The sequence below is a fragment of the Molothrus aeneus genome, chromosome 7 (genome assembly GCF_037042795.1).
Source record: "Molothrus aeneus isolate 106 chromosome 7, BPBGC_Maene_1.0, whole genome shotgun sequence".
Lineage (NCBI taxonomy): Eukaryota > Metazoa > Chordata > Aves > Passeriformes > Icteridae > Molothrus > Molothrus aeneus.
The window spans coordinates 792,070-809,280 of NC_089652.1; the positions used below are offsets into that span (position 1 = coordinate 792,070).

Sequence of the window (17,211 nt, forward strand, 5' to 3'; positions counted from 1 at the left end):
GAAAATACTTCTTCCCCCAAGGAAAAGCTATTTATTAGCATCTTCCTGGAGAATGCCTCCCTTTGATTCAGAAGTAGGAACATTAGAGGCGCTGAGAGAAGGGATGTTAGAAATAAATTGGCCTTTGTCTTCCTTCCATGCACATTAGAGGGCTGTGGAAGCACACTCAGGATCATTTCAGAGCTCCACAAGAGCCATTTGGAAACATGGAAAGCTCTTCCATGATGCTGCAAGGCACAGGTCACAGGCTGGCCAGCAGGGATTCCAGCATTCCTGCTGGAGCTGTTGGAATTCATCCTCTCTCTTGGCACTCTCCAGCCATTTCACTTCCTATTCCCTCTTGCATCTTCAGATGGCCAAAGCTTTTTCACACCTGTTTCCTTCTGAGTTCTGCTGGTTGGCAAGAGCAGGGCTGTTGGAGAGATTCTGTCTCCTTTTGAAGGTCCAGGAGCACCTGAAGATGAACACAAGGCCCCAGGTTGTGCAGTTGGCTCCTCATTCTGAAACAGGGTTAGGAATGTGCTTTATGCTGAATGTTTTGTGCTGAAACCTTAAAATCATGGAATGGTTTGGGTTAGAAGCACCTTAAAGCCCATCCAGTTGCAACCCCCCAGATGAAAATGGTGTTAATAGAGGTTCCATGGCAAACAAAACCCTGAAGCTGGTGAGGTTTAGGGTGACACATGCTTCTGTGATTAGGTCAAGAACACTGGGGACAAAATAAAACAAGTTCAACAGAGCAGCTTTCTTCAAAGCTGGAAGGAATCACCTGTGCTATTCATAGCTTATTTTCTTTTTTTAAAGCGTTTTAATAGTCTAAAACATTTTATATCATCATTTCAGAAGAAAAGCATTTTCTGTGAAAATTCCTGACAAATGGTAGAGAACTGACAGTTCCATCTTCTGGACATCTTTTTACATCTCTTCAGCAGCTCCCACTGCCCCAGTGTCTAGGTTATGTTGCTAAATTCCCTTCCACACTTAGTTTTGTCTAGTTCCTCTTCTTATTCCCTCCCTCCTTTATCAATTAATTCACTTCCTTGTATCCACATGCTTGGATCAGTTCTTACATTTTTAACATAGTCCCCATTTCACTTGGCCCACGTACACATAAATTCATTTGATGTCTCTTCATCCTTATTTTCCTCAAGTCCATTCATTTTTTGTTTACCTGACTGCATTGATTTCAAAGTGACAGAACAGAGAGCCAAGCCAGCTGTACATTAACCTGTGCTGTTGAATTTAAAAACCAAGTGCCCATGGCATGATGTCCTCACTGCCAGCCAGTGCTTTCCTCCTGGTTCTCCTCTCCCAGAACTGGAGCCAGCCTTGGGTTCCTGACCCCTCCTGCTCTTCCCCCATGGGCAGGGCACTCTATGTAAGCTCCTCATCAGCCAGCCCTGAGTCCTTCAGGCTTTATTTCTCACAGCCAGCTATGCTCCTCATGTCCTGCTCCCATCATAGCTGGAGCACGTTCTTGCCAAACAAGAAATCGGGAGAACTGGGGGAAAGAGAGGATACAGCCTTATCAACTTCTCTTCTCTTTCATGCTTTTTCTTTAGGGAAATATTGAAGGTGAATGGCTGGAGTCTTGTTCTAGAAGTAATTCTCATTTCTTCTGTTTTCTTGTAGTAAAATGGACTGTGGAAAACAAAACAACAAAAAATAGAATACAACAGAGCTTCTGCAGGTTTATGTGTGTACTCCAGCCTTGGTGCTGAGTACTGCTGATAAACTCCTGTTAGCAGATGTATTGATAACTGAATGGTGCTCAGACAGGGAACTGGACAAATATTTACCCAGGACTGAGCTGGGTTTTTCCAACCAGAACATTTCCCATGGCCTTGTTGTTATCAGCATCTGAGCCAGCTGGTTCAGAGCTACCTGGGCTGTGTCCTCAGCAGCTTCTTGACATCAGATATGGGCTGTAGCAATTCTCTTTTTGAGAGAAGAATTTCCTAGTGCTGATCTCACATTGGCACCTCCTGTTTGCCACTTCAAACAGCTCTTACCTTGTCTGGCTTTGGGGCTCCTGAAAGGGGGGCTGAATAAATTCACAGTGGGACAAGCTGGTCATGCAAGGCTCCCTCAGGATGCAGTGGAGAGCAGCTCAGAGGAGCTGCAAAGCTTTTGGGATGGCAGGGAGGAGCTCTGCTGCCTGTGCTGCTGCTCCCCACCTTGCTCTGCTCCCACTGCCCTTGCTGTGGCATTGGCCCTCAGCTGCTCCTTGGCTGGCTGATCACCTTATTATGGAGGGAGATGAGTAACTTGAGGAGGTGGGAGGAGAGGAAAAGACAAAAGGGATTATTTTCCACTTTTTAGGGAGCTGAACTGGTTCACTGTGGGCTCAGGTGAGTGCCAGAGCCTGAGCAGAAGGGAGGGATGATGCACCCAGCAGTTGAGGTGCTGCAGGAGCTGACCCTTCCCTGCCCACCTGGTGACATTGCACCTTCCAGTGTGCAAGCTGTGCTGGAGAGGAGCCTGTCTCTCTCCATCAGCCTCCCTAAAGCTGCAGGTTCCTCATGACCATCTGCTGGGAATTTCTCAGGAATCCCCTCAGGATTGCTGTAGGGACACAAATAGAGGAGTTAGTTTTGGATCTCAGTCTGGAAAACAGGGCCTGTGGGGGCTCCTCTGGTTTCCAAAGGAGCCCCTGAGAGAGCAGCATCACATCTGGCTGTCCTGGGCTTTGTTTAACATCAGCAATGCAGGCAATGGTGAAATACAAATAAACACTGTCAATAGTAGCTGTGTTATGCTCATAAATAGGTGCTGGTGAGGAGGAAGATTGGAAACACTCCACTTCCCTGAAAACTGGGAACTGAGCAGAGGCAACATCTCAGGGTAAAAGGCAGCACTTGGGGTCACATATTCAGGGAGGGAACATGTGCAGCCACCTTTCAGAAGCACACTGCTGTTCTTATTTCCTCCTGAATATTTTCTCCCTGGTGGCCTTGACCCATTCCTGGAGCACAGTGCAAGTCACACATCCCAGATGCAGTAAATTGCTTTTCTGAATGGGGCCTGTGTGCTTGCTTTGGACACTGGGGGATCCCTCTGGGTGCTCAGAAACCAAAGTTGCTTGGCACTTATTAGTGATTTTTGGAACCTGGTGGAAGCACAGAAAACCAGGGAATAACAGATCTTAAATATGAGCTGGCCAAAGCTTTGACAGAGCTTTTTGTCTTCATGGGAGGCCTCAGGAACTGAGACTTGGAGCACACTAGAAAATACATCACCAGAGCAAGAAGAATGCATTACTGAATCAGTTTGAGATGTGCCAGTTAAGGACAATTTCTGTATGCTCTGAAGTTGAAACACCAGAGCTAAATTATGTTGGGTTTTTTTTCATGCAAACCAAGCTTTTGTTCACATATGCTGCCACCTATGTCAGTTACAAACTTTGAAAAGAAATAAAATTATACTACAAAACCAGATTGTCATATTTTCTCCTCTTTTCCCTTCTTAAATTTGCCATATACCATCAGACAATATGATTAATAATTCCCAAGTACATGAAAAAACCAATTTGCTCCAGAATTAAGAAAACCTAAAACCACAAAGCCAGTTCACAAGTTGATTTTTAAAATAGATTTTCCTCTGCACTTACAAGGTAGCAATAGCTCGTAAAACACTGGGAACATCTTAATTTTATCAATGATTGCAAGCTGAAAAATGCAAAGTTTCAGCCCACCCACGCAGATGGGTTTTTTCATGCTTCTGTATTTGAATACCAGAAAGACTTTCATTTTTCTCCCTCACACTACATGTGTAAAATCAATCACAGAGCAGAAATTATTGTAAGACTTGAAACTGGCTGAGAAGCCTTTCTTTCCAAGGTTATCAAATCATGGGAAACTTGGGGAGCTGTGATTTTTGTTATAGTGATTGGGGGGAGGCAGGGGGTTGTTTATTCCTTTTTTGTTGTTGTTGTTCCTCAAGGGAAGTTGATTTCCTAAAGGAGCCTGACCAGCTGCAACAAAATACCAGGAAACCACTGACCAAGCAGTGTGCATATAAAAATTTCAGTGCACAAATTAAAAACAATACTGGCTAATTAAAAAGCTCCAATGGGAAGTCCAGACATTTGAAAATTCAATTAAAAAATTCTCTGGCACCCTTCTGACATGGATAAAGCTGGCATTTGCAGAACAGCAGCTTTCTCACCTGTCTCATTGAGATCCAGGATCCCACGCTGCAAAGGTTGTTTTTGTACATTGCAATGTTGTTAATTAATGCTGAAATACCAACAATAGACCATTGTGTGCATCCAGGCACTTTTTATGAGCACAGGATTGGTTTTGTTTCCTGGCTTCCTGCAAGTAAATTAAGGCTTAAGCTCAGATTCACTGTCAACCTGACATTCCAGTAAATATTAAGTTTCTTTTCATTCATACCTTTTATTTTCTCCTCTCCTTTTCAGAGCCTGCCTCCTGAGTTGGAGGCAATGAGCAGTTTGCAGAAAACAAATGTCCTGGAAGGTGAAGTCCAGGAAAGAGAAAACTTCTCCTTCAGGCATGAGCTGAGGGCAGCAGAGGGGCCCCACATCAAGGAAACCTTCCAGGACGAGATCACCCAGTGCTTCCTCGAGTGCAGGTGAGCACAAACACTGACCCCTGAACCAGCCCATTTGCCCCAAAGGGCCTGATTTTGAGTTCCTACAAACTGCAAAATCCATCTTTAAGGCAGTGCTGCCAGTCCCAGGCGAGGAGTTAGCTCTGCACCAGCTGCAAAGCCCAAATGCTGAGCTGGAGCATTCCTGACTGGGGAGACCAGAGCTCCTGGCAGGGGTCAGAGGTGCTCCTGCAGTCACTGGCTGTGGATCAGGTCCACAAATATTCAAGTGGGACACCTTCACCTTGCACATTACCTTGGGCCCAGTCTTTGGAATTACAAGCAGCACACTCTAAACTTCAGGAGCAGTGACTTTTCTCCCTGAAAAGTTTAAGAGAGGGAACTCACTCTTCCATGAGATGGAAGGACCATTATTTGCCATAGCAAATCACATCACGTCACTGGCACTGCCATCCTGCTGCTGGTATTAGCCATGAATCTGAAGCACTTCTGTTCTTGAGGCCTGGCCTTGGAGCCACTCCCCCAAATGGAACTTTACTCTGCTGATCTCAGGGAAACTTCACGTCTCAGTAGAGTTAAGCACGTACTTACACAGTTTTAAAGCCTCTGCTGACACCTCTGCTTCTCTCAGGAAGTTTACTTCAGCCGAAGAACTTTTGAGACTGGCAATTCTGACACTGGAAACTCTTGTCCTAAGGAATATGGGCTGGTTTTATAATTTTATGGGATTTGCCCCATCCAGAGGATCAGTGTGTGAAAGTAAATTGGGAAGCAGCAACCAAAACTTCCAGGATTTGGCAGCAAGGCTTCATTTGCTCTGCATAAAGCTGCTCTGCAAACTGTTTTTGTGTCTTGAGCTGCTCAGGGATGTTACAGGGCTCATATTTGTCTTGTGGACCAGTGTCATGCCCATTAATCATTGAGTGTTTGCTCGGGGTGCTGGACTTGCCTTCAGCATGCAGTTTCCAGTTGGAAACACAAATGCATTCTGATAAAATCCTGCCCTGTTTGTTCCTTCACTCCTTCAGTCAGGTTTGGGCAGCTGTGCTCCAGTGAAGTGTTTGTTAAAAAAGAAAGAATGATCAAAACCAGCACTCTCACAGGTCTGCCACAACCTATTTCTCTTCTTTCTTGCACTTTTGCTTCTTACAGACTCTCAAGACTGCAGTGTATTTTTACTCTCCTTTGGAAAGAGCTGCTGGTTTTACAAACCTCAGTTATTGCAAAGCACTTTCCCATTCCTTAAATCAGCCCTCTCCCAGGGCCTGCTCTGCACACTCCTTGAGCTGCCATTTCCTGCCATTCCCCACAGCTCCCAGCATGTTCTGAGCTACAGAAAGATCTTATTCCCTTTGCTTAATATTCCTCACCTAATAGTCATTCCCTACCATAGGTCAATTGTGTCCAATTAACTTGGCTGTGGAGCTGGGGGAGAACTCCCTGAAATACTGCAGGAACCAATGGCAATGTTTCTGTAGCAGATTAGCAGGGAACAGGCAATCTCCCAGAGAACCAGCCTGAGCCATAAACCTCTTTAAAGACATTATGAGACACTATTAAAAGTTAAATCTGGTCCACAGAGACCCTTAACAGCAGAGCCAACCAGCAGCCTAAGCCATCCAAAGGATCATTTGAGGGAGCTGAAGCCATGGTTCAGTGGAGGGAGGTGCAGAGGGGTGGCTGAGAGGGCACTTCATCAAAACCCCTGCTGCCTGATTCAGGGGAGCCCTCAGCCTCATGTACCTGTCCAAGGTGGAATGTAAAGTGCTGAGCTTTCTTTTTGCAGCCCTTACAAGCAGGATGCAACTTGCTTGCTACATTTATATCTCAGCTTCAGGTGAGACTCAAGGCTAGAGGCACACCTGAAGCCCAGCATATGAACATACCTGATTAAAGAAGCTCCAAGGATTCCTTTTTCTGGTCTGCCTAGTCAGGTTCAGTAGTCTTGAATCTCATCTAGGTTTGAAAATTAACAAAGATTAAAGCAGCTGCTGGAATTTAAGCACCACATTAACTGTTCTTGGATAGTTTTATGGATAATCCCCATAGCAAGGGATTATATTAGGTGGGACTAAGATACACCCACAGGGTGCTTAGAGATAAGCCTCCAGTCAGGCTTGCTCTGCTGCATTTGAGACAGAGTGAGAAAACAGCTCCCTTCCAACCTTGTACAATAACCCACCCATCTGAAACAATATCATATTTTAACCATTAACCATTTTCTATCAAAATGGTCTGATTAGGCTTAAAACCGCTTTTTGGCTCAAGATGTGCAGTTCTGTGGCCTGCCTGAGAGCAGGGTCATTGCAGTGGGACAGTGGGACTGCAATCTGCAGGTGGCAGAGGGACAGTGTCACACTTGTTGCAGTCAGTGTTTGATCAGAGAAGCCCAGAGTGGTTTGGGCTGGAAGGGACCTAAAAGCTCATCTCATCCCACCCCCTGCCATGGGCAGAGACAGTTTCCACTAGGCCAGGTTGCTCCAAGCCCCATCATACTCCCTGCTACTCTCTCCATTCAAATGAACTCTCTGTCATGACCCCTAAAAATCATTAGTGCATGGCTCAGCCAAGACCAGACAGCTCTCATTGATAAAAGCTCTTCTGGTGATTTAGCAGATGAAATTCTGCCCCTGGTGAAGGCAGTGGGAGAGCTGCCATCAGCTGCAGCACAGGCTGGCCATGGCCCAGTGCTGGAGCTCATTTGACTCTGGCTGAGTGAGGCAGTGATTTACAGAGCTGAGAGGAACCAGAGCAAGCTGCTGAGCCCTGCTCTTCACAGCAGGCCTCTGTCTAAGTGACCACAATCACTTTCCCCTCAGACACATTTGTTGGCATCCAAAAGAGGTTTAAAAACAACAAAAAAAATCAGCCTATTTCTCCATAAGGGGAGTGTGTGTATCCTGCAGAGCCAGGCTTTCCTGCCAGAGGACTGGGAGCTGTGTCCTGCTCAGCAGAGGGCCAGGCCTGAAGTGTCAAGGTTTGCATTAATTATTACCTGCCAGGATATATTTTGGCTGTCCCCTAAGCCAGTCTGACAGATCAACTGCTAATTGTAGCTTATAAATTATTCTTCAACTAGGTTTTTTTGACAGAGTTTACCATTTTTTATAGTCTATTAAATAAATAGATAAAGGGGAACAAAGATTCTTTTGAATAAATTTTGCTGTGCGGAGTAGAAAATAAAGCCAAAGTCCCATATTTTATCCTTCACTCTGAAAGCACTGTGATAGAAAATACAATTAGCAGGTATTGTCTTTCAGCACAGTTACTCTTAGATTACAAAAGGAATGAGCACATATTAAATTTCTCAACTTGTAAGAGCTGCTGTAAATATTTATCACTTTCATTGCACAAGGGAACAGCTTCAATCATTTCAAGACCCAAAGCAGCTTCTTAGGAAGAGAGGTTATAAAAAAGCCAAGGAAAGCAAAGCCCAAAGGAATGGACTAAATGAAATTGTTCCAGTTGCTTATATCAATCCTACTGCAGAGAAGATAAAATAATTTTGATCTAACATTGCATTTTTCAGCCTTACCATCCATCCTTCAATTTACCTGGGTTGACTTCTGTGGAGCTGCTCTTTTTTGGCTTGCAAATTATTCACATAAGGCCTTCCAGATTTCCATGTGGCCTTGTCCAACCATACTAGAAAAGAAAAATAATTGTTTATGAATGCTTTGTGAAGAAGCATCATGCAGTTTACCTACAGACCCGCCCTTCTTTTATTTTTTTTCCAAGAGCAGGAGTGCAAATGATCCAAAATTAGCAGTTGCTATGATTCTATAGATCTGAGGCTGGATGGTAATCACTTGAGTCCCACACATTCCATCCATTCAATTAATAACAGAGTTTCACATTAAGATGCAGCAGAGCTGGGGTTTTAGCTTCAATTTCCTTTCCTGTTCCAAACCAAACCCATTTTTCTGTTAAATTTCACATTTAGGGTTTTGTGCTGAATATGCAAAGGCACTCATCATCTTCTCAACTCTTTACCCAGTGAATAAACCAGTTCCCAAAGAACGAGTCTTGTTAGAGTCATCCCTAAAATGAATTTCAAAAAGGGATGGGCAGAAAAGGGGAGAAGGATGCCTTTATTATCCAGAGAAATACAGCAGTATCTTTGTCAAAGACAAGTCTTTTCTGACAGAAATCAATACAAAGGATGAGAAATCAAGATGAGGTTTTTATTACCAGAGATGGCCTCCAGAATCACAGGGGAGAGCCTCATGCACGGGCTCTGCTGTGCTGTGCCTCATGCCCTCGAGCTGTAACAAATTACTCCATGAATTTCTGGCAGGATTTATCCACCACTGCTCAGAGCTCTGGGGAGCATTTCATCAGTGCCATCACTGACCTAATAACAGGGGATCTAAGTAATAGCAACTTTTATGGAGGCTGTGTGTTATTCCCACAGATTTGGGGATTGGTTTTCGGGAGGGAGGAGGCAGTGAGGGGTAAATGTGCTTTCATAATAGGTTTACACTTTACTGATTAGCTTTGAATGATCTTCTTGCTCTGCCTGCTGACTCGAGTACTGTCAGAAAAGGAATTGGCCAAGCTTCATGGTGAGTGAATGAGAGAGACTCCTCCTGAAGCAGGGGGGGTTCCTGTGCTTTATTTATTCATTTTGAACATTCCTGACAGCCAGCCCGGGCTTTGATGCAGAGGGAAGAGAAAGAAATAGGAAGTGATGGTGTTTTGTTTCCCTTTTTTCCCCAGCCTGTTTTGTGGAGCTGAGTTTACTGCCAATACTCCTGTTCTTGGGGCTCCCTGGGCAGCAGGGGGTGGGGAAGGGGGAGGCAGGAGGGAGGTGAATGGATAGAGAGGCTTTTGCACTCAAACCCCACAGAATAGGGAAAGTGTTCATTTGTCTTGATGCCTTGTCAAGGCTAACCTAGAACAAAGACTAGACAGAGTTAAAGAATAAAAGTAGGGATTTAGTAGGAGGCCTCAATGGATCCACCTTGGGCAGCGCAAGAGCCCAGCCAGGGCTACACCCCAGATGAACCAAAATGGTCACAAAATGGATGACTGGTCAAGACATCTCTCACTTTGATCAGTTCTGCTCCATTTGCATATTGCAGTTCATTGTCCCATTACAGCTTTAGGTTATGAATCCCATCCTTCTTGTTTTTCTCTCTTCAGTCCACGTTGTTTGTGCTCTTGGGCTGAGATTTGGATGATTTGTCCTTGGTCCCCAGCTAGAGCAGGAATTGTTTTGTCTCCCTGCTCTGTGCACAGAGCTCACCATCCTATAATGTGAAGCTCAGAAGTACACACTAAAGCAGCACAGAATCTGAAAAACAGGAAGGCTAAAACCTGAGGCATCAGTGTCAGGCACTGCCCATTTCCCACTCCATGCACTCTGCTTTTTTGGAGTCAGTGGTGAAGCTGCCAGGCAATCCCTCAGCAGGGAAGCCTGGCCAACAAGGCAGAGAGGGATGGCACCCCAGCAGTGCCAGCAGCAGCACCCCCTCTGCTCTGCTTCCAAGGTGTAAGAATTCCTGCCTTTTAGTCCAATACAAGGCCAGGGAATCACAGCTCCAAACCCAGCCAGGCTTGCTGCGCTTTCCAGTCCCATCTGGCTCACCTCAACCTGCCAGCACTGCTTTCCAAGCAGCCCAGGAGCATGGACTGCACACTCCACACAGCATGGCAGCCACTCCTGGAACAGCTGATGGGAAAATTGCTTAAAAACCAGGTTTTGGTGGCACGAGCCTCTCCAGCAGACAGTTGTCCAAAAGCAAGGGCTGGGCTGAAGATCCTTGGAACACAACCAGAAACATGGAGCCCTTTGATCACAGGCCTCTTCCCATGCAATGCCCTGTGAGTCTGGGAAAACCATTCCCTTCTTCTCTGCCACTCCTTCAGGGGCATTCCTGCTGTAGGAACTCCTGCAGGAATCCCTGCTGAAATTTGTATTTACATTTAAATACATACTATGTAAACCTTCTATCAGACTCTAAAAATTCCCTACAAATCCATTTCCCACACTGCAGGGGCATTCTTGCTGTAGCAACCTACCCAAAAAAAAATGCCTCTTTGGTATTTGGCACTTGATATTCAGCACAGAGAGGAGTTGCTGTCCACAAGAGCTGTCTGTAGATGGCTGAAGAACCATTCTCTTTTCACCTAATGAAAACTCTCATTACTTGTTTTCCCTGTCATCATTGTCACATGCTCACAAACCACTTGCACATGACATTCCACCCAGGAGCAGAAGTTACCAGCTAGGAGCAGCTGTGAGCTCATGGTAATAATCAGGATTTGGGTATAAATAAGTGGTTGTCTGCTAATTCCACCAGATGAGGATGAGCTGAACTAAATTAGAAAGAGATCTGTACCTGCACCATATTTTCTCCTGGAGCTGAATACATCTTCACCTTCTCTCTTGTACTTTGTGCAGTTTACACAAACAAAATTCTTCTGGGAATAGCATAAAAGGAGATTCTCCTTCTGAATTCCTCTGCAGGGTTGTGTCTCTTAGCCAAATCTCCTGGTTTTCCTCAGGAGAGTGCAGACAAGCTCTGAATTATGGAAATGAAGCTCTGAAAGAGGATGGCACAACCTGGGGTGTCCTCTGCCCAAACACTTGGTCTTCCTGCAGAAGTAAAGAAACATTATTAGAAGAGGCAGTATCTGGGGAAGAGGGTTTCTATCAGTAGTTTCACCTCTGTTTTCTGACAGAGCCAGCAGTCCCAGGTTTTGCCAAGGCAGCAATCCCTGTATCCCAACAATTAATGCTGGTGAGTGCCTCTGTCCCCTGCCAGGAGGCATTTCTGCAGGGACAGCTTCCATTCAGCATCCCTCTCCCTGAACACAGCCCAGCCTGCTCCCAGGTGCTTTGGGGAGTTTCAAACTCCGGCAGGAACCCCCCAGCACAGGCTGTCCAGGACCCAGCACAAATATCCTGGCAGGCAGAGCCTGCTGAGCTCCTCGCTGCAAGCAGCCATGGCAGTGACTTAAAGACCATCTGTGGGAACTGAAATCCTGCCTCTGGGCTCCCTGCTCAGACAGCCTCCAAGGCTGATTAATTAATATAATTAGGAGATGTAAACATTAATGGGTAATGTTCAAGCCTTTCGTAACACGTTCTTAAAAGCTTCCACTGTGTAGTTATCTGTTGAGTAATTTTGGCAGGCATCTTTAGGGCTGGAGGGAGCAGGGGAATGGAATGCAAATGCTCCACCGGCTCACGGGAAGAGTGAACCAAAGCAAATAACCCACTGGGTTCCTTTAATAGAGGGGAAATAAGTTATCAGAAACAAGAGAATTGTTTGTTTATGGCAGAGGAGAGTGGAGCCAACAGCTCTGCAACCTGTTTTCCCATAGATTGGAATCAACTACCTAACCTGAAAGCCATTTAAAACAAAACAACAACAAAAAACCCCTTCAGGCCTTTCTTGCTTATGGGATCATCTTTTTAGAAGTGTGAACCCCTCTAATTCCAAAGGAGGGGCAGCTGTTATGGAGTCCACCTGCAGTTAATCTACTTTACTGGGTGTCCATGGATTTACAGGAGGCAGGGGACACCTCTGGAAGCTTCTGTGCAGTGGCAGAAGTTGCCTCCTTGAGTGCAAGCTCAGAATTTATGAGTGTGCTGACATTAATGGAGGCAGCTCCATGGCTTTGGGGGGCACCAGCAGGAAGCCCCTGGATTCACCTATTTCCCACACACAGATAAATCTTGGCTTGCAGGTATCTGAAACAGCAAGGCCACTTGAACCCTGGTGTCACATCTCCAGAGAGGCATTGATAAGATCACCAATGCTGCTTTCTAAATCACCACAAACTCCGAGATAACGTTTTATTTCCAGTTTGACACTTGGATTTATGATTGCCACCTCTGTGCAGTGATTGAAAACACATGCAAAGGGCTCTTTGCAATCCTGGATCTTGCTCATTCAACTATCCAAATTTCTAAGGAATGAAAATAAGCTTCTTAAAGCTGCACAGGTGCAAATTGAGCTCCCCAAGGGGTTTTCAACATAACAAGTAATGCTCCTGCACTCTTATTTAATCACCAAGTGCACCAATGCTGCACATAAGCACATCTTCACCAGCTTTCCAAACACTGTGATTCCTTTCCAGATAGACACTCAGCTATCTCAGATCACAAAGCCCTTAGGGATCTTCCCTGACTGAGCTCTCCTTTCCCTGAGAGGTTTTGCATTCACTGGGAAGAGGGTCATGTCCTGATGTTATTTAATTGTCCTCATTCTAAGCAGACTCCCATTGACTTCCACAGGGATTCAGAGAATAAGACATTGTTGCTTTTGAGCCTTTTTCAAGGCTGTTACAGCCAGGCAGAATTACAGTCTTGTTCTCCAAGCAGTTCACCAATGCAAAACCAGGAAAAAACACATTTCAGTGCCGTGGCACTTGGGGCTTTCTGCCTCTGATGGGGTTTTCCCTCAGCACCTTTTGCAGGAATGCTCAGAACTTCCAGAATTTGTGAGCTGATACCCAGCTCTCCATCAGGCAGGATTTGCACTGCACACCTCTTGCCACACGTGCACACAAATGATGCAGAAGCAACATGAAAAGCTCATTCAGATCTCAACAGCCTCACATCAGCAAAGCCACAACAAGCACAGTTCTTCTACAGACCAGGCTCTCCTCAACCTGCTTGCTCCCAAATCCCTTTGCCCAAAAAGGCTTTACCTTTTCCCCACCCCATTCCTGCCCTAGTTTCTGTCTCTGTAGTTTTCAGCTGTAGACCAAAGGCAAGATTGTCCTCAGCCTGTGTGAATTTTTACAGGGATAGCAGAGACATTTCTGTTCCAAAAGGCAGGAGGACCAAAGAGAAAGGTAAAACTCCTGTGAGCAAAAAGATGGGTCCAATTAAGCATTTTCATTTATTTAGCATAATTATTGTGCCTTTAACTATATTGATCCATTCTCACAGACCTGCCCATCCTGACCACTGCTCTGTAGGATAACTCCAGGCTTCCAAAGTTTTGATTTGTAGCACTCTAGAAGCAAAACTGACCATTACAAAAAATTGAGGCTAGATTCCCTTTCCTACTTTCTTCAAATGGCTGCAAGTGACCCACGGATACCCACAGTCCACTGACCTTGAGGCTAAGCCTCCTGCTTAGAAAATATTCCCTCCTTTATACATCCAAAAGTCTGGAATCAGCTAAAGTAAATAGCATTAGTCTGAGCTTGCCCATTTGCACACAAGAAAAATAAAATCTGGTGACTAATTAGTTCATTTTCCTAAAGCACTTCATACTCATCTCCATAATACTTAGGAATTAAAAGTCTGAAAATGCAAAGTGTTCCCGACCTAATGCAGCAACCCCCCCAGTGGGATTCCCAAGGACACTTCCCAAACATTAGGTTTATTTGTTGTCATAGATACTCACACAGACACAAACATCAGTGGCACCCAGGGACTCACACTTGCCAGCAGCTTGTTATAATAAAGCTCTACATGTCTGAAAGGCAGGATTGGGTTTTTTTTTTTCTTTTTTCCCTGGAAAATCCTGCAGGCTGTGCCCGTTCAGTGGGTGTGTTAAGCTGCTCCTCCTCTGTTCCTTTCTCAAGCAGAGTCCTAACACAGCAGGCTGGGTTTCTGAAGGCAGGAACAGAGCAGTGGGGTGTTTCAGACTGATAACTGGGGCCTGATGTTCACCTTGGAGCTGGTTTCTCTTTCAGGAATCCAGCTAGATACCTACTAGGCTTGGCCCAGGGGAGCCTGCTCTGCCATCTGATCTGCTCTTGGTTTAACCAGCAGAGCCTGGTCCTAATCAATGAGAAAGAAAGAAAGGAAGAAGGGAATGAATCCCAAGGGGAAGGGGAAGAGCCCCAGCCCAGCTATTATTTCACTCTACTGTGACAGGGAGAGGTGTCTTCTCCAGCAAGTTAATACAGAGCAGGAGGAAGAAGCAATTTTCCCCACTTCCCCATTTCCAACAAGCAAAGATCTGCTGGGATACAGAAACAAGAAACAGGCGAAGAAAAAAGAGCCAGGAGTCCCACTGGTGCCTGGCAGAAGCACTGAAGAGCTGAAGAGCCAGTGGCTGGCAGAAGAGAGGTGTTTAATGGGTATTCTGGGAAGAGAAAGACTAAGGGAAAAGCTCAGAACTAGGGAGAATAAAAATGAGCATGAAGCACAGACCAGTGGCTCCCAAGCTACAGCCCTTGCTCCACAGATGGATCTCTTTGGAGAAGCAAGCAGAGGAGCTTGAAAAGGCATTTTCAGTCTTGGCTCTGTAGAATGCAAAGAAAAAAGGAGGCAAGTGGGGTAAAAAAGAACCGTGGCATGGACTGACACAAGCAGAGCAAAGGGAGAGCAGAAGCAGCCACGAGGAGCTGGAGGGGCAGAATCAGAAGAGAAGGGATGAAAGAGGCATAAAACTGGGGGAAAAAACCCCTATGAGTTACCATTTTGATAAATAGGCACAGTTAGGACCAAAGAGTGACAGAAAATAGGAAGTGTTTCCAAGGCAAAGACAAAAGAGCAGTTCTCAAATGTCAGTGGCAGGTGAATATATTAAAAAAGACTTGATTGCCAAGAGAACATATTTGACTTGGAGAAGATGAAGGAATCAAGTCATGGCTGGGAATGTGGCTGTGGATGACAGCCTGTTATTCTTTCCCCCAAGAGAAGAAGGATATGTTTCATTCTGAAATCCAGTTGTTTCCCTGTTTTCACTGGCAGGGGCTTTTTCCCACTTTGCACCCTGGGGACCACAGCAGGGGAATGTCTGCTGGAACACGAGGCTGATTCGGGGCACTGTGGCTCCAGTGTGCCAACAGGATTATTTAACAGGCTGCTGACAAGTTCCTCAAGTGCTGAATTCCAAGTGAATTCCACACCCAGCAGAGAAAATTCCAGGCTTACGCTGCAAATCCAACGAGCAGGAGCTGAGGGGGAAGGAGGACACAGGCAACAGGAGCAGGTTATCCCCTAAACCTCAACATCTCCATGGTGGAATAGCTGGAACAGGCTCTAGGTGACAGCAGAACACTGGCTGCAATCCCAGGGCTGGGAAATATGGCAAGCACACTTGAGACAAAGCTTTTTTAAAAATTATTTGATTATTTCCCTCAAGACTACCAGGCTGCTCCTTTGTTAGCTGGGCACTGTGGGTTGGTGAGCACCTAGAGAAGCTCTTCCCAGGGAAAAATTCAAATTAAAGCCACTCTGTCCAAATCCTGTACTCAGATTCAAGGCTGAAACGGTTTGATGGCAGTATTTCTGTGGGCAGAGCAAGAACTTGCCTGAAACCTGAGTCATATCCATTCCTTCCAGAGCCAATGTGTTTCAATTTTACTGGGAATTTCAGCATGGGGGAGATTAGTCAGACTCCATCAAGCAGGTTGTTTTTATTATCCAGGTCAGAGTCCAGGGCTTTTAAGTCATGCTGCATTGCAGCCCTGTGCAGAGACAACAGAAATTCTAATTATTTATAGTCATTTACTCTAAAAACACCCAGCTATTATGGTTTGTGTGCTGTGTCAGGCAGGCTTAGGATCATCCTAGGCTGAATAAAAGACATTTAATGGCATATAAGGGAGTTTAGGTGGCTCTTCTTAGGCTCTACTTGTACAAAATAACTGTATCAACAGTAATAATAACTAAATCAGTAAGATCCTGTGCCAAATACAAATGTGTTTGAATTTCCCCATCCCTGGAAGAGTTCAAGGCCAGGCTGGACAGGGCTTGGAACAGCCTGGGACAGTGGAAGGTGTCCCTGGCCAGGGTATGGAATGAGATGAACTTTAAGGTCCCTCCAACCCAAACTATCCCTTGATTCCACAACTTGAGCAAAGGGTGCAGAAGCATAAAAAAAGCTGGTTCAGTATTTCCTGAGACATTTATGGAATAGCAGGAAACTTCCTGGCCCTGAAATCTGTTCAAATACTCCCCTGTCTTTTCCCAGAGCCCCTTACTGCCTCAGTAATCCTTTGGTGGCTTGGAAAGGAAATTTTCTCTCCTGCTTTGTGTTCCTCATCACACAGGGAAACCAGCTCTAAAACAGCTCTTCCCAGATTTTTTATTTTTTTCTGGAAAGCATCTCTGATCCAGCAGCCAGTCCTGAAGGTGCTGCTTGAAAGCATGGCTGTGAGTTAAAGCCAGTGTAGCTGCAGGACTCCTCCAAGCATTCCAAGGCAAAGCACAATTGTTCCAAAACTCCAGAGCCAGCGCTGTGCCATATGCTAAGGTGTACTTCCATCACAGGCTCAGCTCTCAGGGCTGCTACAGAGAGGGTAACTCCATCCCATGACATCCTCCCACCTCCATCCCCTCCTGAAAAACCCCATCTGACATGTGGCTTTGTCCCTGTCCCTGTCCCTTGTCCCTGTGTGATGCCAGCCTGGCAGCGAGGGTGGGAGCAGCTGATTGCTGCCTCTCCCACGTGTGTGCCTGCATTCCCTTCTGCCCAAATCTCCCCATCCCTTGCCCCAGGGAGCTCTGCTATCGTGCAGTGAGGCCATCCAAGACAACTGATGCTCTGCAGAGGCCTGGCAAGCAGCATAGTCACGTCTCCAGGCCTGGAAAACAACACAAAAGATTGAGCAAAGCTGCCCTGCAGGGCTCACCTCCCAACTGCACGTCCCACCCCACCTTGCCTGTTCCACCACTTTGGGGAAATGACCTGTGTTTGGGCTCTCTGCTGCTTC

At 45.7% G+C, this 17,211-nt stretch overlaps 1 protein-coding gene across 2 annotated transcripts in view; it reads left to right on the forward strand.

Annotated features, from left to right (window-relative positions):
- Positions 1-17,211, forward strand: part of IQCA1 (IQ motif containing with AAA domain 1) — a 106,810-nt gene that overhangs the window by 25,705 nt on the left and 63,894 nt on the right. For both annotated transcript variants that reach the window (XM_066553380.1, XM_066553381.1), the window contains exon 6: positions 4,424-4,596. In XM_066553380.1, coding sequence (XP_066409477.1) covers positions 4,424-4,596 — 173 coding nt within the window. The remainder of the gene's footprint in view (positions 1-4,423; positions 4,597-17,211) is intronic.